This window comes from Vicia villosa, unplaced genomic scaffold (assembly GCF_029867415.1).
Source record: "Vicia villosa cultivar HV-30 ecotype Madison, WI unplaced genomic scaffold, Vvil1.0 ctg.000320F_1_1, whole genome shotgun sequence".
NCBI lineage: Eukaryota > Viridiplantae > Streptophyta > Magnoliopsida > Fabales > Fabaceae > Vicia > Vicia villosa.
This window is the reverse complement of record NW_026705142.1, coordinates 504,949-528,164: the sequence shown is the minus strand read 5'-3', so window position 1 is coordinate 528,164 and position 23,216 is coordinate 504,949. Positions and strand designations below refer to the sequence as shown.

Sequence of the window (23,216 nt, the reverse complement as noted above, 5' to 3'; positions counted from 1 at the left end):
AAAAATTTTCTTCCATTAACGAATCTTACTGATTTTTATTTGTCTCCCTTTTATATAGAAAATAATTCTTTTTTTTAAATAATAAATGGAGTAAACAAATTATGCAATTGTCATAATTGAAATGGAAATGTCCAGGACCCGAGTTTAACATAGGTTAAGCATGACAAATTGAAATCAAAACTAAATGACATTTTAAATTGAAATCAGACTCATACTATAACTTACTATTTAATACAACAACACCAAGATTACATGGAACACTCGCAAATGAACACTATATATTACTTCATTGATCTCGAAATAAAATCTCAGAATATTAGTCATTGTAAACATCAAAATTGTTTCTTCTTCTTTTCCACACACAATTTTTCTTGTTCTAAATTTTCCTGTATAACTTAACTTTTCCATGATACAGATCTTTTCTTCTCCCTTTTTTGTAAGGCATCGTTTATCACAGGACCAGTGCCACATATCCTTCAAATGGCCTGAAATCCATCAGATCGAAATCTGTTTTTCGAGTACTACCATTCACAACTCAAAACAGTAACAAAATAGTCAAGTGTCAACTAAAGCATACTCCACTCTGTTAACAAAATAGTGAAGAGACAAATTTTTAATTCATATAATGTACTCAAGAATAAAACTTGCGCAACGTTGTCGGACGTTTATAAGTTCATCTTCATGGAATGGTTCTGGATTTCCAAATAACTGAATGAATGATGAAATAACATAAGATTGGCACATCAACAATAAAAAAACACAATTAAATAATATAACTTTTAAAAAATTATATTACCTTCTTTTTCCATGGATCAATAATACCATTAGATACAATGTTCAACATATGTATCATAATATAGTAGCCGCACTTGTAATTGTCAGGTTGTCTTTGACACTGAATTTAAATATCAAAGGTGAATTTATTAATTAAAATTTTTATATAAAATAACTTCTATGAGTTATAAGCGAAATTTTAGACAACTTACAACTGGAACAGTCCATACTGGCTTCTTATTTTGAACTCCTTGCAGCTTAAGATATCCCTCCAAAGCTCTAGGATAATAAAATATCAATTAAATGATAAGTTATATATTTGTGTCATAAAACATATAACAAAGTTTATGTATGATAAACAAATTAAACACTTACGAATCTACAGTGTGAATAATATTTTTATCCGGCTTTCTTTCCAAAGAACATAGGAATACTACATGATTCTTCTTAGGACAAATAATGAGCAATTGCCAATGACGACTACATTGAACAACAAATAGTTAGATAGGTGTTGATACAATTCTCTCAATTATAAGCAATGAACTTATAATCCACATGTACTTACTTGCTGTGATACGGAGCTAGGTAACACTCTTTTTTATCATTGTAAAACTTATTCTGTATGTAGGCTTCAGCTTTAGATGGATTGTGTTGATTTTGAATAAAACATGGATCAATAAACCCATACAAGTCACCCTTACCCACATTAATAGAAAGGCGATTCAAATACCTAAAATATTGAAATAAATATTAATTATAAATGATCATTAATGAATTAGCTAAACTTATAAAATAAAGAACTTACGTTAACCACAATCGTAAAATAGTTATGGATAACTCTTGTTTACCCATACACAACTCTATAATATCTCTTTGTGAGAGCCAAAGAAACTTCATTCTATCGTGTTCTAATTCGAGCTTTATAGATTCTGACATACCCATCGCCTTTAAAACCAATTGTTGAACAGAATCTAATTGAGGGTCCAGCCTTTTGGGTGAGACGTCCTCATTCCCAGATCCATCAACATCCTAAATAATTAGGATTGAAAAATTAGTTAACATATATAAGAGGTTTAAGTGTATAAAGTGAGAAACAAAATGTGATTAATACCTTATCAGAAACAATTTGCACAAGTCTTGTCGGCCATTGAATGAAATTGTTAAGGGCATGCCCAACCGTTTCCACCTCATCAGTGGGTATAGGCACCTGAGCGTTTGCATCTAGGACCTCGTTAACCACCACCCTCACCGAATCCTTTTCAAGCAATTGCTTATGTATGGTGGGTCCTAACTTGTAAACAGTACCATATGCCACGGCATGAATTAAATTATCAACATACAGTTCACATTGTTCTGGGATTTCATCCTCTTCTGGTATAGACAGCACAGTAGAGTGACTATTCTTCGGGCTCCCAGGTACAACGGTATTAGGAGGACAAGTTGGGAAATTCTTAGAGAAACCCATAGATGTCAGATCTTGCATCAATTCCTCTTTAATCTGTTGAGTGAGCTCCATTTTTATGGCCTCTATTTGTTTGCTACTAATAACAGGCGGGGTGGAGGCATTACGTGAATGTGGTCCAAAGTATTGCAGAATACCGACACCTCGACCAACACCACGAACACGGCCAGGGTGCTCAGGTTGGCCAAGGGCTTCTACCAAAATATCTTTACGTCCTTGTGGAACAAAAGCTCCTTGAGATGTTTTTTCAACTAGAGAATCCTACACCATATAATTCAAATACTTTAGACAATCATGAGTTAGTTTTATAATTATAAAATTAGAGTTGCATATTACTTACAATTTTCTCAGCAACAATGCGTGTGTCCTCTGTTATGTAATCTCCTGATGGCTTTTGTCGGGCTCTCTTCCATTGCTCGTGGCGTGCTGGTGGAGATGGAGGTGCAACTACTGAATCTCCCAATGATTCTTGTTTTTCTTTTAATTTCTCTTGAATCATCTTCTCCTGGAGCAACTCATACCCTCCACGAGACAATCTATGAGGGTGTTTATTATGGGCCGAGACCATTTGCGCTTTCTTTCTTTTCTCCTAATATGCATACACGCCAGCTAAGTTTAGTACTAAAATTAAATTTGGTTGACCAACTAAACTATAAGTTCAACTAACCTGAAAGGAAGGGTCCAGCCGCATTTGAACAAACGCCTGCCATATTTCTTCGTTAAGAAAATTATAGACCTCAAGAGGAGATTCATCACTAAGATCCCCATGTATATATCTAGAAGTCAAAGTATTCTTAAATGCCCTCCAACGTTCTCCTGCATATGAAATCCATTTCTTTCGCAAGAACTCAGAATTAGGAACATCCCATACTTCCTACATTACATAACAAAACAGAGAAGTTAGTGAATGACAATAATATTGTTAAATACATCATTTACAGACATAATTACAATTACCAGGATGGATGTCCAAATGTCGTTCTTCACGTCCTCATCTACAGAATCCCAATCCTCCGTCAAAATACTGACTTTGCTTCGACCAAGGAAACCCACATAACTCTTGAACTTGTGCTTGTTTTCCCCTAACGGTTTTCCAATTGATTGATCAAATTCAATCGATATCCTTTGTCCATCAGTACGGTCAAGTGCTAACTTTTTCATTAGTGTGGCACCACGTTTACCCTTTCTATTGGTAGACTGAGTATCCAGCCCACTTCGGGAAGGATGTGACAGATCATCCATGTGTCTGTTTAAACAAAAATAATAGTATCATACGTCAATAGTTCCTCTAAACAATGGGATAAATAACATGATTCAATAGATAAAACTATCATACATGGATAAAATGTACTGTGGAAATCAAATTAAAATTAGTGAAATAAACTCGTATGGATAAAAACCATTGCAAGCAATCACAGTAAAAAGTATTGAGAGAAACTCATATGGATAAAAACCTTTGTAAGCAATTTAAGTAAAAATTATTGAAATGAAACCATCATGAATATTTAATTATTGAAATGAAACATCAGATATAGGTAATTAAAGTAAAATTATGTTTTAATTTTCTAAGATGGTCAAGTTTGAATATTTTCTGATCATCGTGAGTAGCTTCCTGAAATAATAACAGGAATACCCATCAAACACACTTTGCAATCAAAAAACTTAGTTAAACACCTGTGTTTTTTGTTGGTTTTCTTGGGCCCAAAATCATCATATATAATATAATGTATTTGCGCTTCATTAGATATAGTTACTACTAAGTTACCATATGAATCTATTTTATCTGTTGTAAGTCCAAACCCAACTTTTATGGCTCATTATCAAAATTCGGAAACAATTCATCAACTTTCTTCCATTGCAAAGAATGTCACATGATAAATCACTTTTCCTCTCGTCTACCTGTCATATATTATTCTTTGCACCATTTACATTAACAATTGTTTGAATATTGTGATTATAGGAAGATAAAATAACACTTTTGCAGGATGTCCCTTTCTGCTAACATCACAGTTGGAGTAACCAGTGTTATCAAATTGCGGCGCCATGACCGCTAAGGCAGATACATGGCGGTTTTTGGACTTGCCGCAATGGTAAATGTTAGCCGCTATTGCGGGTTTTTCTGCCATAATCCGCAATAACTGCGCCAAAAAGCAGCCGGTATGGCGCGATTTTGGCTCTCTGCCATGAACCGCCATCCCCCATGGACAACACTGGGAGTAACCATCATTCACTTCGTAGTGATATCCCACCCTTGGAGTTCTTATTCAACTCTTCAAACTCTTTTATGTACAATGTGCAATCATTAAGGCTTGCTAGTATTTTCTTATACTTCATTTCCATTAGACACCAGATCTTATTTGTCTTGTAATTACAACTTAACAGTGTGTTACTTTCCAGGAGCATGTCTCTCAACAACTTAAGCAGACAACCATGTAAAGTAAGTGCACGCTACATACAAAGTTTCTTCTTTGTCACAGCACAAATTATAATACACATGTGCACGCTAAAAGACTCTTGTCCAATACCTTAGGATTATGCCCTGTAAAGGATTGTACATATCTACATCAACTTCATCCCACGCCTCCTTGGAAGTTTTCGCAAAGAAGATTTGTTCAAAGTTCATATAATCAACACATTAGTGTAAATAAAAAAATATCTTTGCAGTCTTCTTTTTTTCTCTTTGTAGGTTTTCTTTGGTGCTTTATATTAGCATCTTCTTCCACTTAAATCCCATTCTTCACCAATTCCAGTACATACTGAAATCAAAAGACAACGCCCATCTTCACACACAAGTGGTCAAAGTTCTTGCCATGAAGAAAAGGAAGATTTGTGGGGCATCCATTTGAACTAGCCACATTTCACACTCGAAAGAACTCTACGTGTTTCTCCCACAAAACAATCACTCAAATTCTCACTCCTTAGATTAGAACTAGAAGCTCTAGATATCATTGTTAGTGCGGAAATGCACTACATTAAATTTGCACTATGCTATAGCATCTTACTCAAAGAAGAGAGAAAGAAGATGAATAACTCCAAATTACTTTCATACTTCTACTTTATTGAAATTGAATCGGAGATTTATATAAGTCCCATGTCCACTCATACCAAGTAACTGAACTAACCACTTAACTAGAACAAATTCACTAACTAACTTTTAAGTTTTAACTAACTACTAATACTAACAAAGTCAAACTGAATTACAACTAACAATCTCGACGATTAATAATAAATTTAATAGTTTCTTTTAGAAGAGATATCCTAAACAATAAGACTAAAGAATAAACAGGGATGAGAATTCAATAAATCATTTTTATCTACACCAAGTTCGATCCAAAATCATCAATTCCCATATCAAGCAAGAACTATTAAGGTTCTCTACTATATCTAAACAATCTACAATTCTACATCAACCCAAAAGTAACACTAAACAAGACAATGAACAAAACAAAATCAGAGTAATAAATGCAGTAATCAATGAAGAAATCGAACAAAGAGAAGAGAAGAATCTCACTTTGAGTTGTTGCTTTTCGGAAGCTGCATCCTCTGAGAATCCTTTGAAAATTGCATCTTCTGTTTCTCCAAAGCCACACTTTTTCTCTGCTTTGATGAGTCCACTCTCTCATGTATCTCACTAAAGTTCTCTGTAGCACTTGCAACCTCTATGTCATTGCTCAACTCCAACTCTTCTGAATCTGAATTATCATTTCTTCCTCTCTTCCTCTTCTTGCTCTCATTGCTCAACTCCAACACATCCGAATCTGAATTATCCGAATTCGAATCATCAATCTCTGCTTCCGCGGCTGCAGCAGCCGCAAAGGCAGCTAAATTCCTGCAAAAACGTGATTCATCCAAGCTCTTGAAAGAGGACGATGTCGCTGGCACGGGTTGTTTCTGACTGCTTTGACTCTGAGTGCCAGATCGACGACCGACCGGCGCGAGCACCCATGACGGAACCTCAACGGGAGGATCAAACGGCGAAGAGAGATTCTTCGGCGGTAAATTATCTCCAATGAACGAATCAAGTTTCTCGAAAAACGGCCATACATTATCGTAACCGCTGGAATCAGAAACCCTAGCCTTCTCGGTCGTATACTTCTTCTTGAGCGTGTTGATTCGGCTTTTGCACTGAACGTAAGTGCGGCGCGTTTTTCTGTCGTGGCCGTGATGGTTGTTAACGGCTTTTGCGACCTCCTTCCAGTGAGACTGAAGGAAATTTTTTTGGTTAAGCTTCTTGTAAAGTTTGCCCCAGACGTCGATGAGTGTGAACGTGGCCTCGTCGGACCAGCCGTCTTCGTGTCCGGTGGACGGAGAAGGTCGAGTTCCGGTGGGGGTTTTCATGAATCGCAGTGCGGTTGTTAACTGGAATTTGTGTTTTTTAAATCGGTTGGGGTTTGGAATTAAGTTCGTCAGTGAACTTTGCAAAAACGTTTTACGACGTTACGGCTTAACCGATCTAAAAGCGGAATTTATATTTAACTCCTTATTGCACGAAGTTACACTATAAGGCAGTGTTTTAAAAACCGGACCGGTCATCGAACTGGTAAGGGTGCTGGGTCACTGGTTTATCGGTCAAACCATTGGGTCACTGGTCGAACCGGATTAAACTGGATTAAACCGGATAACTCGGTTGAATAGACCTGTCATTATATAGGTATAAAACCGGTCGAATCGAATGATTCAGTCTCTAAAAAAATATAACTAGCTTTTAAATTTTTTAAAAATATCATATCATAAATTCAAATTTCATAACTTAAATTCAAATTTTACACAAAGGTATCACACATAACAAAATAGTAAAAAATTACAAAGTCTAATTGCAAACAAAGTCTAAATACAACATAATCTAAACAAAGTCTAATTACAACATAATCTAATTGAATAATTTATAACAAAATAACTCCAATGTGTACCAAATTTAATTAAAAATAGGATTCTCCTAAAAAGAAAATCAAAAAAATTCAATATGTTTATGCTATTTAAGAAAATTTATTAGTAAATATAACAAATAGACAATAAAGTTTTTAATTTGTCACTAAAAAACTATGTGAGAATGCTATTTAAGTAATACACTACTAAATATATTAAAGTTTAAAAGAAATGTTAAAAAAAAAGTTTAAAAAAAATTAAAAAAAAAAGGTTAAAAAAAAAGTTTAAAAAAAAAACAAAAACAAGCAATTAAACCGCCGGTTTTCCGGTTTTCACCGGTTCCCACCGGTTTGATGGCATACCCGATCTGACTATTGAACCAGACCGGTTACCTGTCCGGTTCCCGGTTCGACCGGTCCGACTGGCCGGTCCGGTCCGGTTTTTAAAACACTGCTATAAGGAGTTACACTAAAAGGAAAATAGTACACTAAAAGAACATATTGTATACATCGCATAAATTGGACTATAAATTAATGTTATTTTTAAACTCCCTAATAAGACAATGGAAATTAGTACACTAAAAGAATACATAGTATACAATGTATTGTACTATAATTTGTGTTCCATTTGTGTTAAAATAATTGGAACTTAGAATGTTCGGTAGGTAGTACGGAACACTCTATTTTTAACATGTTCCATATATACTCTCCGAATGATTTACTAAAATCATCTCTAATGATAATTTTTTTTATTGAGTTCTCCACCTGTACCATTAATTTAATAATTGAATATTTAAAAAATTTGTCATGTCATATTAGAGTTGCATTGCAATGCAACAACTAAAAGATTGTAGTACCCAATCAAATCAAGTTATGAGGTAAAGTTGGGGGACCCATATCAAATTTTTATTAAAGTTAAAATTAAATAAATTCTTTTCATATGATGTGGCTTAGTGGGTCCCATAAAGAACTTAAATGTAAGTTGCACCATTGGAGATACTCTAAATTGAAATGTTTTGCATTTTTTCAACGTTCGCTGTGTTTTTTACACTTTCGTTAATGTACCTACGGAATAAATCAAATTTTTATTAAAAAAAATATGTGTCCGGATGAGCATCTACGAAAGCAAGAGGCATAATTAGAATTTCGTAAGGGGATTGAGAGAATCAATGGATGTAATGAGATATTCTCTAAATGAATCTTTTGGGCTTAGACCATAAATTGACAGTACTTTTTTTTAAAGCTGTCGTAATTACTCTTTCTTTGTCTTCTCAATATATTTTTATCCTTATAAATATTTTAAATTTTGTTTTTTATCAATATTAAAAAATGACGTATTTTAGTCTCTATGAATTTTTATGATTTATGTTATTTTTTAAAATTTTTAATTTTTAAATAATTTTTTTAGAAATGTTTAAAATATTATAAAATAAAAATAATTAAATATGAATTTTTGAAATTTCATAAGATAATGATAAAAAATAATGAAAATTTCGACCTATAAATCAAATTTTGAGTTTGTTTTTTTAAAAAAAATTAAGACGTTCTAATCATGTCTGCAAATAATCATTTAAAAGTACACATTTTAACAGTAAGGGACCAAAAATCAAATCATGTCTTTTTTTATAGGGACCAAAAATCAAATTGGTATTTTATAGAGACCAAAAACATATTTAACACTTTATAAACTCAAAGATAATATTCCATCGTTTGACTATTTTATGATTGAGTAAAGAAAATTCTCCATTCCGCCCAAATTGAAAAGGAAGAAGTAAGAACTATGATAATAAGTGATGGAGTTGATGAAATTCATACCATTGTGATATATATCATACAATAGAATAATGCAAGATGAGTACTTTGGCAAATTTGCCACTTAGCACTCTCTCATGCATTCTTATATTTTTACTTACGCTATAAAAGGAAACTTTCATTTAATATAAATCTATTTATTTTATTAAATTTATTATTAATATATTTAATTAATTAAAAAAATATAATCATTATTAATGACAGGCAGACTAATTAATAGTGTAAATAAATTCAATTGTTTTTATTGTTACCAATGCAAGATTTTTTTTTTTTTATCATTATCATACCATTTTTACCGTGTAAATTCTTAAATGCTTGCCAAATATTTATGGTTATTGCATAAAACGAAACATCAACCTTGGGTCATTTCAGTTTCCAATTCAATTTTTTTCAATTTCATTCTTCTATGTTTTCCTATGCTTGGAAATTATAACTCATGGTGGCTTAATTTATTGAAACCTTACCCAAATCTCTTTCATATCTCTTTATATTTGTATATAAATTTGTTCCCAAAACTTTGTCAAACAATGGAAAGAAATTTATTATTTAAATCATACATTGTTGCCTTTTGTTCCATTCTCTTTCATTTATTCACTGTCATTGTCCACTTTATTTCCCAATTTTGGATCGTTCCCAAATCTTCTATTTTACTGTACACTGTGTGTAATATATTTATTTAGATGGTTTTGGAATCGTTCCCAAATCTTCTATTTTACTATCCACTGTGTGTAATATATTTATCCAGATAGTTCCATTGTTATCTGTATGAAAGTCTATAAAAACAATTTTTTATAATGCTCATAATATTCCAAATAGTATTTGATTCGTGTTTACAGTTTCTGTTTTGTATTCCAGTGAATCATGGCATCTTTTGATTCGAATTAGAACCTTGTCAATAAAAGGAAATTGAGAATCTTGAGATGCTTCAATTGGATTCTATTAGATTCAGCTGTATAATATTATACTATTTTGTTCTCATATTTTTACAGTGTATTTATAAATCTAAAAATCATATTACAATACTTAAATAAGAAAATGAAATATGTATAAGCTTTTGTTACACAAATATACAAATATGTATTAGCTTTATTAATATATTTTGTTTTTTTTATGGTTTCATTATTTATGAAATTGAGTATTATGTTGCAGGTTTTTTCAATGGATTCTCATGGAAATGTCCCAACATCTATTGATTTATTGACAATTTCTTTTCTATATTATTGACAGTCTCTTTCATATATGCTTGATTATTATTGACAGTCTCTTTCATATATGCTTGATTTTGGACTTTAAATTATGTTAAAGTGGTAGATAATATAGTGATGTTGTTTCTTATAATTTTATTTGATACTTTATATTCTAATATGTTGAGAGGGAACTTAATTTACTTTGTAAGTATGGTATATACGTTTTATTTATTTAAATCAAAATAATTTACTTTATAAATATGATGTATAGTGTACCTAAATTAATTATTATATTTCAGTTTCTTAATTTTCTTTTCTATTTTATAATTACTTGATCAGCTGTATCATAATTTTTAATTTTTTTGGTTTGTCTTTAAGTTGTAACATTATAGCTACTATACATATACCATAATTATTATTGGTACTCAAAATCATAATATTCAAAATTGATCTCTTCTCTATTATTAATCATTATTATAAAGATTATGATATGTAATTTCAAAAATTCTAATAATATAGTTGATAAAGCTTTATCCAAATCTTTTTGGTATTTAAATGGTTACTGACAATATTCATCTGTTAAAAAAATTGCACACATCTCTTTTATTTTTATTTTTACATAATATTTGTGATATAGTAAATGAGAAGATGTCAATATATGCATCCCATTTTTAACCATCATAAATGACAGTCCCAAATGCTAAATAGGTAGTACTAATTAAGTGTGCATAATGTATCAGCTTCCAAAAATAAATTAACACTATACTTATTAATCGACACAAGCGGACACACATGTCTATATTATTTGTACTATTAATACTACTCTTCATATTTGTATTTATTTTCATTATAGTATTTTATAAACCTTTATTTATTTGTTATTCATTTAATTTAATTTTGTTAATAAATTTTAATTATTGTTTAATAAATAAATCATAATAGCTTTAGATTTGATCTTTTATTTTCCTTTTAAAAAAAATAATAAAAAAATAATGATTAAACTTTTTAGAACCCTGAGCGCCCCTTTTCCCTTTTGTCCCGTGCCTCGCACGGGTATACACACTAGTGTATATATATATATATATATATATATATATATATATATATATATATATATATATATATATATATATATATATATATATATATATATATATATATATATATATATATAGGTACTGATTTTGAAACCCAACAACAACAATTTATTTGGAATATAAATACTATTTTATCACAGTTATAATAGATAATCGTTGTGGAAAGTACCTGGAGTTTATTATGTAATATGTAGATTGATTGTTTTTTTATACACATTACTAAATAAATACAACCATTTAAATTGATGAAAAAATTTATAATCTGAAAACTAAACTATTATAGAAAAAGAGCTTAAACAAACCACTATTTTTCAAAATGCATTCATGTCACAACTCATATCTTGCTCTTTAACATCTATCATATAAGAAAAGTCACTCTACTTTTTCCACAACAAGCCATGTCTAGCCTAACATTCCACCATTTTGTTTTGAAACATTTCATTTTTTTATTTTTCCTCTCTTTCTCTCTCTTCCATCTATTACCATATTCTTATTCTAATTGTTTCCAATTTCACTACAGTTACAAATTAACAATCTCACTTCCTCTTATTCTTCTTCTTCCTTCTTCTTTTTTTCTTTGTGTTTTATATTCTTCTTCGTAATGGTTATCGTTGACGGTGTTTTATTTTTCTTATTTATTCAGCATCACTAACATCGTTATTATGGTTTTTGTTTCAGATAGGTTTCGAAACAATTATTTGAGCATAAGGTGAGTTTCTTCTTCAACAATATTAAAGGGTTCGTCATTTTTTTCTTTTTTCTCTCAGATCTGGATTTTTTGTTCTTACTAAGTGGTGATGAAGAGATCGTACTCCTTTTATTGGTTTTTGTTTGATTTGTAGATTTTGTCTCAAATTTGAGTTTGTTGTTGGTGTTGTTGTTGTTACTCAGTAGTAAATATGGTTTTTGTTCGATTTTCAATTTTTTTCTCTCCCCTTTTGTATGTGCGTAAAACATATTGTACAAAATGGTATTTCTTTAAAATTGGAATCATTTTTTTCTTTTGTTTTGTATTTGTTACAATTTAATTTCTATTCTTGATGTTTCAAAATTTTAAGCTCTTGCATTTGTTCCTCTTTCAATTTTTCTTCAGATCTATAAAAGATTGTGGATGAGATTTGATCTAGATCTAATAATAGATCAATAGTATGTTATCTTCCAGATATGGTGATTTAATATTTTATTTTCATTTTCAAAGATGTAAAAATTTTATGGACCAAATTTTATATGTGCAGATAAAATTTCTTTAAGTTTTCATGTCTTTATGGTATGAAGTTAGAGATTTATTTATATTGAATATTTTTTATATTTTAAAGTCACATATAAAATTCCCCTCTTTTAGAAATTTCTTTTCTCAATTTCGTTTTAGTTTTTTAATGTTTTTCATAAGGGTTTAGTATGTGTAACTTTTTTGTTTAACTTACAGGAATCGAGAGTAATTGTGAGAATGAGTTTTAGCGGGAATGAAGGCATTTCACAGGCACACAAGATATTGTTCTTTTTAAATAGTTTTAATGTTGAAACAAACTGTTGAATTATGAAGTTTAAAGAATAAGGATTCATGAAAATTGGTAAATTCCTCTCTTTTAGTACGTGTAATCTTTTTGTTTAATTTACAACACTCTATTTTGTTTGTATACGATTTCAATTGTATATTTCTATTAGAAGATTTTTCTTATACCTATTTATTTCATATTTATTTTTATGTGCATTTAAACTTTCATTAGTCTATTAAAATATACAATCATTCCTAAGTCTATTATTTCATTTCCTAATTGAAATTTAAAGAATTTTTTTGTAATAATTTAAAATATTAATTTTATCGGATCAATATTGTATAATATTTTATTGGATCAAATATTTTCTCCCTCTGTCTTTTATTCAATATTTAATTGTTATTGAATGTTTTCAAGAATGATTAATTTTTATGATAATATTTAATTATTATGTATAATTAATTTTAATGCTATTATTTATTATATTTAATGGTGATGTATAATTGACTTTTAATTATAATGAAATTTCTTCTTTATATGTTTTTTTATTCTTTGCAGTGGTTTACTGATCCAAATCAAAGGGCATGGAAGTGAAAAGATGCATATGAAAGTTTACAAGCAAAACATTCAAGGTAAAAAAAGAGGCATATGAAAGATCCATACTCATAAATTAGTCTCTCTCTCTCTCCCCCCCCCCCCTCTCTCTCTCTCTCTATATATATATATATATATATATATATATATATATATATATATATATATATATATATATATATATATATATGAGGAGGGATCAAATTACACCCGAAGAGTTACACCACGAGTTACACTCGTTCAATAACTACATCTCGAATTAATATTTTTTAAATTCAACCGTTGGATTGAAACGTAATATCATATAGATCATACCTATAAAGTTTGAGCTTAATCTATAATGATTTACTATAACATCAAGATATCCAAAGATTAACGTCAAAATGAGCTTTCATATAACGTTAATTTTGATGTAATTCAATGACATAGTAAATCATTATAGATTAAGCTCAAACTTTATAGGTATGATCTATATGATATTATGTTTCAATCCAACGGTTGAATTTAAAAAATATTAATTCGAGATGTAGTTATTGAACGAGTGTAACTCGTGGTGTAACTCTTCGGGTGTAATTTGATCTCTCCTATATATATATATATATATATATATATATATATATATATATATTTATTTGTATAAGAGATTTACATTTATTGTTCTGATTTTCCCCTTCTTTTGGTCTTATATTTATTTTTATTTATTCAATTTTTTCATATTTTGCACAAGAATTAAGAAGGAGAGGGACTGTATTTACTCTTCAACTGAGTCTTTCTAATGCCGCCATTACTGCAGCAACCTATTTTCCAATGCTACTCATTATTTTTCTAAATATCTATATCTATGCAGTCTTTTCAATGCAACATTTTTGAATTTTTATTTTTATTTTATATTTTGAAAAATATGTATCACTCATATATGGAATATTAATCTTCTATTTTTGTTTGTAAAATATAATATAATTATCAGACCTATCTTGTAGTATTTAGAGTTTGATGTGATATCTTACTTTTTCTAAAAGCTAGATTTTGTGAGATATTGGACAAAAAAACTGTTCTAAAACCCATATCTCACACTGTTCCAAGAATAAAAATAGATGAGATGGGACATTACAATGAAACTATGAAAGTAAATAGACCAACTTTTCATAGTAGCTATGCAGAACTCTAAAAGTATGATTACAATAAAATAAAAGTGGTTTGATTGTCACATTAAATAATTTTAATCAATTGAAAAGTGGTTTGATTGTCACATTTAATAATTTTAATCAATTTTGAAGATGAAATTACGTTTTAAATGAACCATTTATGATAATAACTCATTAATTACCGTGGTATTAATTTTCAATTTTCAATTTATTATTAATATCAATTAATTACGTTAATTACGGTAAAATATTAATTAAAAATGGTATTCATTTATTATTCAATTAATGTCATTTTTAATATCAGTTTTCAATTTATTATTAATATCACTTTACGTTATATTTTCAGTTTTTCAATTTATGATAATTAAATTTTTTATGATCCATTTATGATAATTAATGCCTTTATTTAACACCATATTTATTTTAGAATAAATAATACTTTTAAATTTTAATGCAACATTAATTTTGATTACAATTATTGTGTTATTTTTTAATTTAAAACTACTATATGATATTTATGATAACTATAAAACTATTCATTTTCATCAAACAAAAAATGCAATTGAATTTTAATAAAAAGTGTATTTTTATTAAATAGTGTAAATAATTAAAATGAGTAAGAAATGTAAAATATTTATAGACAAAGAAAAATGATACTACTGATTAGTTGAGTGAATAAATGGCTTTCTCATATGTTTTATTTATACATATATAGGAAATAAATAAATATCTCAATGGCTTTACAATTTTCATATTTTTATGTTTGAAATCAATATCTCAAGATCTTTTTCTTAAAAAAATACAATGTATTAACTACATTTATAAAAACTATTATATATTATAATATAATTAAGACTAAATTCTTAAAATTTCATAAAATTTCATCTTAGGAAAAGTATGTTTTCAAAATTGGAAGATCCATCTCATACAAGTTAAAAACGTTTTATATGTGTATGACCAAATTCTTTACATATAAATTACTTTAATTATAATTTATTTTATAATCATACATGTCATAAATATTTATTTATGATAATAATTAGAATGCAATCATTTTGTTAATAATTTTATGGATGATAATTATTATTTGGCAAAGAAAAAATAAATGCAATAAAATTTTAATAAATTTATTTTCTTCAAATATGAAAATTATATAAAATAGAAAAATGAAACTATTAATTCAAATATTTAAATATGAAAATTAATCAACTATTAAAATATTGAATATTAACGGGAACGTGAAATTACTGATCAAAATATTGAATATTAACGGGAACATGTAGTTACTTATCACAATATTAAATATTAACGGGAACCTGAAGTTACTGATTAAAATAGTGAATATTAACGGGTACATGAAGTTACTGATCACAATATTGAATATTATGCGAACATGAAATTACTAATCACAATATTGAAAATTAACGAGAACCTGAAGTTACTGATTAAAATAGTAACTATTAACGGAAACATGAAGTTACTGATCATAATATTGAATATTAACGGAAACTTGAAGTTACTGATTAAAATATTAAATATTAACGTGAACATGGATTTATTGATCAAAATAGTGAATATTAACGGGAACATGTAGTTACTGATCACAATATTGAATATTAACGATAACCTGAAGTTACTGATTAAAATATTGAATATTAACGGGAACTTGAAATTAGTGATCAAAATATTGAATATTAACGGGAACATGAAGTTACTGATCACAATATTGAATATTAACGGGGACCTGAAGTGTTATTGATTAAAATATTGAATATTAACGAGAACATGAAGTTATTGATCACAATATTGAATATTAACGGAAACTTGAAGTTACTGATTAAAATATTTAATATTAACATGAACATGTAATTACTGATCAAAAAAATATTGAATATTAACGATAACATGAAGTTACTGATCTAAATATTTTGAAATTAACGACGGGAACATGAAGTTACTGATCAAAATATTGATTATTAACGGAAACATGAAGTTACAAAAGACTGTTTAGACACAATTTAATTTTAGTGCTTTCAATTTTGTTCATGATTTTTTTAGACACAATTTAATGTTAATTATTCTTATTTTTTTCCACAAAATGTTAAGTACTTTTACTATACATTTTTTCTATTTAAAATATACATCTGAAACAAATGCGCGTCCAGTACCAGAACTCGTGCGAACGCATAGGTTTATTACTAGTTTAGGATATGGTTCAATAGTATAAGTCCTTCGTGACATCGATTCCTTTGCTTCTAGTTTAATTTGAATAACATCAATTTATTTCCAAGACTACCTCATTATTGTCACTTATCATGACAATTGTGACGATGACTTATCATCATAACAATCATGATGATAAGTGAAGATGATGAGGTATATTTGGCAAATAAATTTATGTTATTTAAATTAAAATATCGATACAATGATATGAGTTAATGAGTGTGATATAAATTATGAGACGGGTGCAATTCGGAAAATGTTGATTGATATATGTTGATTTTCAAATAAAACTTAATTTTCAGATTATAATTTTTAATGTCAATTTAAATGAATGTATTTTTAGTAAAGGGTTAGTGAAACAAACAATTTACATACAATATAATAAACTCAACTTGATCTTCTGTCAATCTGCATAAGAATTTAAAGAACAAAACATTGTTAACTCACAACAAAGCCTATTTATTGTGACTTAGCAATGTTTCGTTCTTGTTCTGAGAATATTAATCAACAACAATAACATACATCAACATTTGTCAACAACACAACAATGACATACAACAACATTAAAACACATATTTTTTAAAAACAAAACACCGACAACATACAACAACACAAAATATAATAAAATGTTTCAAAAACGCACATTTTATAAAAAATAATCGTGGAACTGGAATCAATGATGAAGTTCATCTAGTTGATATGGAAAAAAAATAAAAGGTGAATGAAGTTTACACAATACATTCATACTTTTTGTATTATTTTTTTATAGCAACATAAACCATCATACAATAGAATAATGCAAGATGAGTACTTTGGCAAATTTGCCACTTGGCACTCTCTCATGCATTCTTATATTTTTACTTACGCTATAAAAGGAAACTTTCATTTAATATAAATCTATTTATTTTATTAAATCTATTATTAATATATTTAATTAATTAAAAAAATATAATCATTATTAATGACAGGCAGACTAATTAATAGTGTAAATAAATTCAATTGTTTTTATTGTTACCAATGCAAGATTTTTTTTTTTTTATCATTATCATACCATTTTTACCGTGTAAATTCTTAAATGCTTGCCAAATATTTATGGTTATTGCATAAAACGAAACATCAACCTTGGGTCATTTCAGTTTCCAATTCAATTTTTTTCAATTTCATTCTTCTATGTTTTCCTATGCTTGGAAATTATAACTCATGGTGGCTTAATTTATTGAAACCTTACCCAAATCTCTTTCATATCTCTTTATATTTGTATATAAATTTGTTCCCAAAACTTTGTCAAACAATGGAAAGAAATTTATTATTTAAATCATACATTGTTGCCTTTTGTTCCATTCTCTTTCATTTATTCACTGTCATTGTCCACTGTATTTCCCAATTTTGGATCGTTCCCAAATCTTCTATTTTACTGTACACTGTGTGTAATATATTTATTTAGATGGTTTTGGAATCGTTCCCAAATCTTCTATTTTACTATCCACTGTGTGTAATATATTTATCCAGATAGTTCCATTGTTATCTGTATGAAAGTCTATAAAAACAATTTTTTATAATGCTCATAATATTCCAAATAGTATTTGATTCGTGTTTACAGTTTCTGTTTTGTATTCCAGTGAATCATGGCATCTTTTGATTCGAATTAGAACCTTGTCAATAAAAGGAAATTGAGAATCTTGAGATGCTTCAATTGGATTCTATTAGATTCAGCTGTATAATATTATACTATTTTGTTCTCATATTTTTACAGTGTATTTATAAATCTAAAAATCATATTACAATACTTAAATAAGAAAATGAAATATGTATAAGCTTTTGTTACACAAATATACAAATATGTATTAGCTTTATTAATATATTTTGTTTTTTTTATGGTTTCATTATTTATGAAATTGAGTATTATGTTGCAGGTTTTTTCAATGGATTCTCATGGAAATGTCCCAACATCTATTGATTTATTGACAATTTCTTTTCTATATTATTGACAGTCTCTTTCATATATGCTTGATTATTATTGACAGTCTCTTTCATATATGCTTGATTTTGGACTTTAAATTATGTTAAAGTGGTAGATAATATAGTGATGTTGTTTCTTATAATTTTATTTGATACTTTATATTCTAATATGTTGAGAGGGAACTTAATTTACTTTGTAAGTATGGTATATACGTTTTATTTATTTAAATCAAAATAATTTACTTTATAAATATGATGTATAGTGTACCTAAATTAATTATTATATTTCAGTTTCTTAATTTTCTTTTCTATTTTATAATTACTTGATCAGCTGTATCATAATTTTTAATTTTTTTGGTTTGTCTTTAAGTTGTAACATTATAGCTACTATACATATACCATAATTATTATTGGTACTCAAAATCATAATATTCAAAATTGATCTCTTCTCTATTATTAATCATTATTATAAAGATTATGATATGTAATTTCAAAAATTCTAATAATATAGTTGATAAAGCTTTATCCAAATCTTTTTGGTATTTAAATGGTTACTGACAATATTCATCTGTTAAAAAAATTGCACACATCTCTTTTATTTTTATTTTTACATAATATTTGTGATATAGTAAATGAGAAGATGTCAATATATGCATCCCATTTTTAACCATCATAAATGACAGTCCCAAATGCTAAATAGGTAGTACTAATTAAGTGTGCATAATGTATCAGCTTCCAAAAATAAATTAACACTATACTTATTAATCGACACAAGCGGACACACATGTCTATATTATTTGTACTATTAATACTACTCTTCATATTTGTATTTATTTTCATTATAGTATTTTATAAACCTTTATTTATTTGTTATTCATTTAATTTAATTTTGTTAATAAATTTTAATTATTGTTTAATAAATAAATCATAATAGCTTTAGATTTGATCTTTTATTTTCCTTTTAAAAAAAATAATAAAAAAATAATGATTAAACTTTTTAGAACCCTGAGCGCCCCTTTTCCCTTTTGTCCCGTGCCTCGCACGGGTATACACACTAGTGTATATATATATATATATATATATATATATATATATATATATATATATATATATATATATATATATATATATATATATATAGGTACTGATTTTGAAACCCAACAACAACAATTTATTTGGAATATAAATACTATTTTATCACAGTTATAATAGATAATCGTTGTGGAAAGTACCTGGAGTTTATTATGTAATATGTAGATTGATTGTTTTTTTATACACATTACTAAATAAATACAACCATTTAAATTGATGAAAAAATTTATAATCTGAAAACTAAACTATTATAGAAAAAGAGCTTAAACAAACCACTATTTTTCAAAATGCATTCATGTCACAACTCATATCTTGCTCTTTAACATCTATCATATAAGAAAAGTCACTCTACTTTTTCCACAACAAGCCATGTCTAGCCTAACATTCCACCATTTTGTTTTGAAACATTTCATTTTTTTATTTTTCCTCTCTTTCTCTCTCTTCCATCTATTACCATATTCTTATTCTAATTGTTTCCAATTTCACTACAGTTACAAATTAACAATCTCACTTCCTCTTATTCTTCTTCTTCCTTCTTCTTTTTTTCTTTGTGTTTTATATTCTTCTTCGTAATGGTTATCGTTGACGGTGTTTTATTTTTCTTATTTATTCAGCATCACTAACATCGTTATTATGGTTTTTGTTTCAGATAGGTTTCGAAACAATTATTTGAGCATAAGGTGAGTTTCTTCTTCAACAATATTAAAGGGTTCGTCATTTTTTTCTTTTTTCTCTCAGATCTGGATTTTTTGTTCTTACTAAGTGGTGATGAAGAGATCGTACTCCTTTTACTGGTTTTTGTTTGATTTGTAGATTTTGTCTCAAATTTGAGTTTGTTGTTGGTGTTGTTGTTGTTACTCAGTAGTAAATATGGTTTTTGTTCGATTTTCAATTTTTTTCTCTCCCCTTTTGTATGTGCGTAAAACATATTGTACAAAATGGTATTTCTTTAAAATTGGAATCATTTTTTTCTTTTGTTTTGTATTTGTTACAATTTAATTTCTATTCTTGATGTTTCAAAATTTTAAGCTCTTGCATTTGTTCCTCTTTCAATTTTTCTTCAGATCTATAAAAGATTGTGGATGAGATTTGATCTAGATCTAATAATAGATCAATAGTATGTTATCTTCCAGATATGGTGATTTAATATTTTATTTTCATTTTCAAAGATGTAAAAATTTTATGGACCAAATTTTATATGTGCAGATAAAATTTCTTTAAGTTTTCATGTCTTTATGGTATGAAGTTAGAGATTTATTTATATTGAATATTTTTTATATTTTAAAGTCACATATAAAATTCCCCTCTTTTAGAAATTTCTTTTCTCAATTTCGTTTTAGTTTTTTAATGTTTTTCATAAGGGTTTAGTATGTGTAACTTTTTTGTTTAACTTACAGGAATCGAGAGTAATTGTGAGAATGAGTTTTAGCGGGAATGAAGGCATTTCACAGGCACACAAGATATTGTTCTTTTTAAATAGTTTTAATGTTGAAACAAACTGTTGAATTATGAAGTTTAAAGAATAAGGATTCATGAAAATTGGTAAATTCCTCTCTTTTAGTATGTGTAATCTTTTTGTTTAATTTACAACACTCTATTTTGTTTGTATACGATTTCAATTGTATATTTCTATTAGAAGATTTTTCTTATACCTATTTATTTCATATTTATTTTTATGTGCATTTAAACTTTCATTAGTCTATTAAAATATACAATCATTCCTAAGTCTATTATTTCATTTCCTAATTGAAATTTAAAGAATTTTTTTGTAATAATTTAAAATATTAATTTTATCGGATCAATATTGTATAATATTTTATTGGATCAAATATTTTCTCCCTCTGTCTTTTATTCAATATTTAATTGTTATTGAATGTTTTCAAGAATGATTAATTTTTATGATAATATTTAATTATTATGTATAATTAATTTTAATGCTATTATTTATTATATTTAATGGTGATGTATAATTGACTTTTAATTATAATGAAATTTCTTCTTTATATGTTTTTTTATTCTTTGCAGTGGTTTACTGATCCAAATCAAAGGGCATGGAAGTGAAAAGATGCATATGAAAGTTTACAGGCAAAACATTCAAGGTAAAAAAAGAGGCATATGAAAGATCCATACTCATAAATTAGTCTCTCTCTCTCTCTCCCCCCCCCCCTCTCTCTCTCTCTCTCTTTCTATATATATATATATATATATATATATATATATATATATATATATATATATATATATATATATATATATATATATATATATATATATATATATATATATATATATATATATATATAGTAAATCATTATAGATTAAGCTCAAACTTTATAGGTATGATCTATATGATATTATGTTTCAATCCAACGGTTGAATTTAAAAAATATTAATTCGAGATGTAGTTATTGAACGAGTGTAACTCGTGGTGTAACTCTTCGGGTGTAATTTGATCTCTCCTATATATATATATATATATATATATATATATATATATATATATATATATATATATATATATATATATATATATATATATATATATATATATATATATATATTTGTATAAGAGATTTACATTTATTGTTCTGATTTTCCCCTTCTTTTGGTCTTATATTTATTTTTATTTATTCAATTTTTTCATATTTTGCACAAGAATTAAGAAGGAGAGGGACTGTATTTACTCTTCAACTGAGTCTTTCTAATGCCGCCATTACTGCAGCAACCTATTTTCCAATGCTACTCATTATTTTTCTAAATATCTATATCTATGCAGTCTTTTCAATGCAACATTTTTGAATTTTTATTTTTATTTTATATTTTGAAAAATATGTATCACTCATATATGGAATATTAATCTTCTATTTTTGTTTGTAAAATATAATATAATTATCAGACCTATCTTGTAGTATTTAGAGTTTGATGTGATATCTTACTTTTTCTAAAAGCTAGATTTTGTGAGATATTGGACAAAAAAACTGTTCTAAAACCCATATCTCACACTGTTCCAAGAATAAAAATAGATGAGATGGGACATTACAATGAAACTATGAAAGTAAATAGACCAACTTTTCATAGTAGCTATGCAGAACTCTAAAAGTATGATTACAATAAAATAAAAGTGGTTTGATTGTCACATTAAATAATTTTAATCAATTGAAAAGTGGTTTGATTGTCACATTTAATAATTTTAATCAATTTTGAAGATGAAATTACGTTTTAAATGAACCATTTATGATAATAACTCATTAATTACTGTGGTATTAATTTTCAATTTTCAATTTATTATTAATATCAATTAATTACGTTAATTACGGTAAAATATTAATTAAAAATGGTATTCATTTATTATTCAATTAATGTCATTTTTAATATCAGTTTTCAATTTATTATTAATATCACTTTACGTTATATTTTCAGTTTTTCAATTTATGATAATTAAATTTTTTATGATCCATTTATGATAATTAATGCCTTTATTTAACACCATATTTATTTTAGAATAAATAA

The 23,216-nt window shown here is 27.5% G+C and overlaps 1 protein-coding gene and 2 long non-coding RNA genes across 3 annotated transcripts; 2 read left to right on the top strand and 1 right to left on the bottom strand.

Annotated features, from left to right (window-relative positions):
• Nucleotides 1–71: 71 nt before the first annotated feature.
• On the bottom strand, nucleotides 72–6,705 carry LOC131626757 (uncharacterized). Its single transcript, XM_058897598.1, has 11 exons — nucleotides 5,748–6,705; nucleotides 3,194–3,482; nucleotides 2,904–3,110; nucleotides 2,577–2,825; nucleotides 1,886–2,497; nucleotides 1,580–1,803; nucleotides 1,340–1,504; nucleotides 1,150–1,254; nucleotides 987–1,053; nucleotides 797–895; nucleotides 72–708 (listed from the first exon to the last, which is right to left on the bottom strand). The coding sequence occupies exons 1-11, from the start codon at nucleotides 6,572–6,574 to the stop codon at nucleotides 619–621; spliced, it is 2,934 nt and encodes a 977-aa protein (XP_058753581.1). The 5' UTR covers nucleotides 6,575–6,705; the 3' UTR covers nucleotides 72–618.
• Nucleotides 6,706–11,523: 4,818 nt separating this feature from the next.
• LOC131626730 (uncharacterized) lies at nucleotides 11,524–13,309 on the top strand. The gene is made up of 3 exons (XR_009291265.1): nucleotides 11,524–11,906; nucleotides 12,624–12,768; nucleotides 13,252–13,309. It is a non-coding gene; the product is annotated as an uncharacterized LOC131626730 (long non-coding RNA).
• Nucleotides 13,310–20,003: 6,694 nt separating this feature from the next.
• LOC131626729 (uncharacterized) lies at nucleotides 20,004–22,748 on the top strand. The gene is made up of 4 exons (XR_009291264.1): nucleotides 20,004–20,386; nucleotides 21,104–21,248; nucleotides 21,732–21,805; nucleotides 22,363–22,748. It is a non-coding gene; the product is annotated as an uncharacterized LOC131626729 (long non-coding RNA).
• Nucleotides 22,749–23,216: the final 468 nt, after the last annotated feature.

Bases quoted from the DNA above. Each gene is read 5' to 3' on its own strand.
- LOC131626757 (XM_058897598.1), bottom strand. From the start codon at position 6,574: ATGAAAACCCCCACCGGAACTCGACCTTCTCCGTCCACCGGACACGAA. The intron at 3,111-3,193 runs GTAATTGTAATT...TATGTAATGTAG, and splicing joins ACATTTGGACATCCATCCTG to GAAGTATGGGATGTTCCTAA. The intron at 2,826-2,903 runs GTTAGTTGAACT...TATGCATATTAG, and splicing joins GGCTGGACCCTTCCTTTCAG to GAGAAAAGAAAGAAAGCGCA.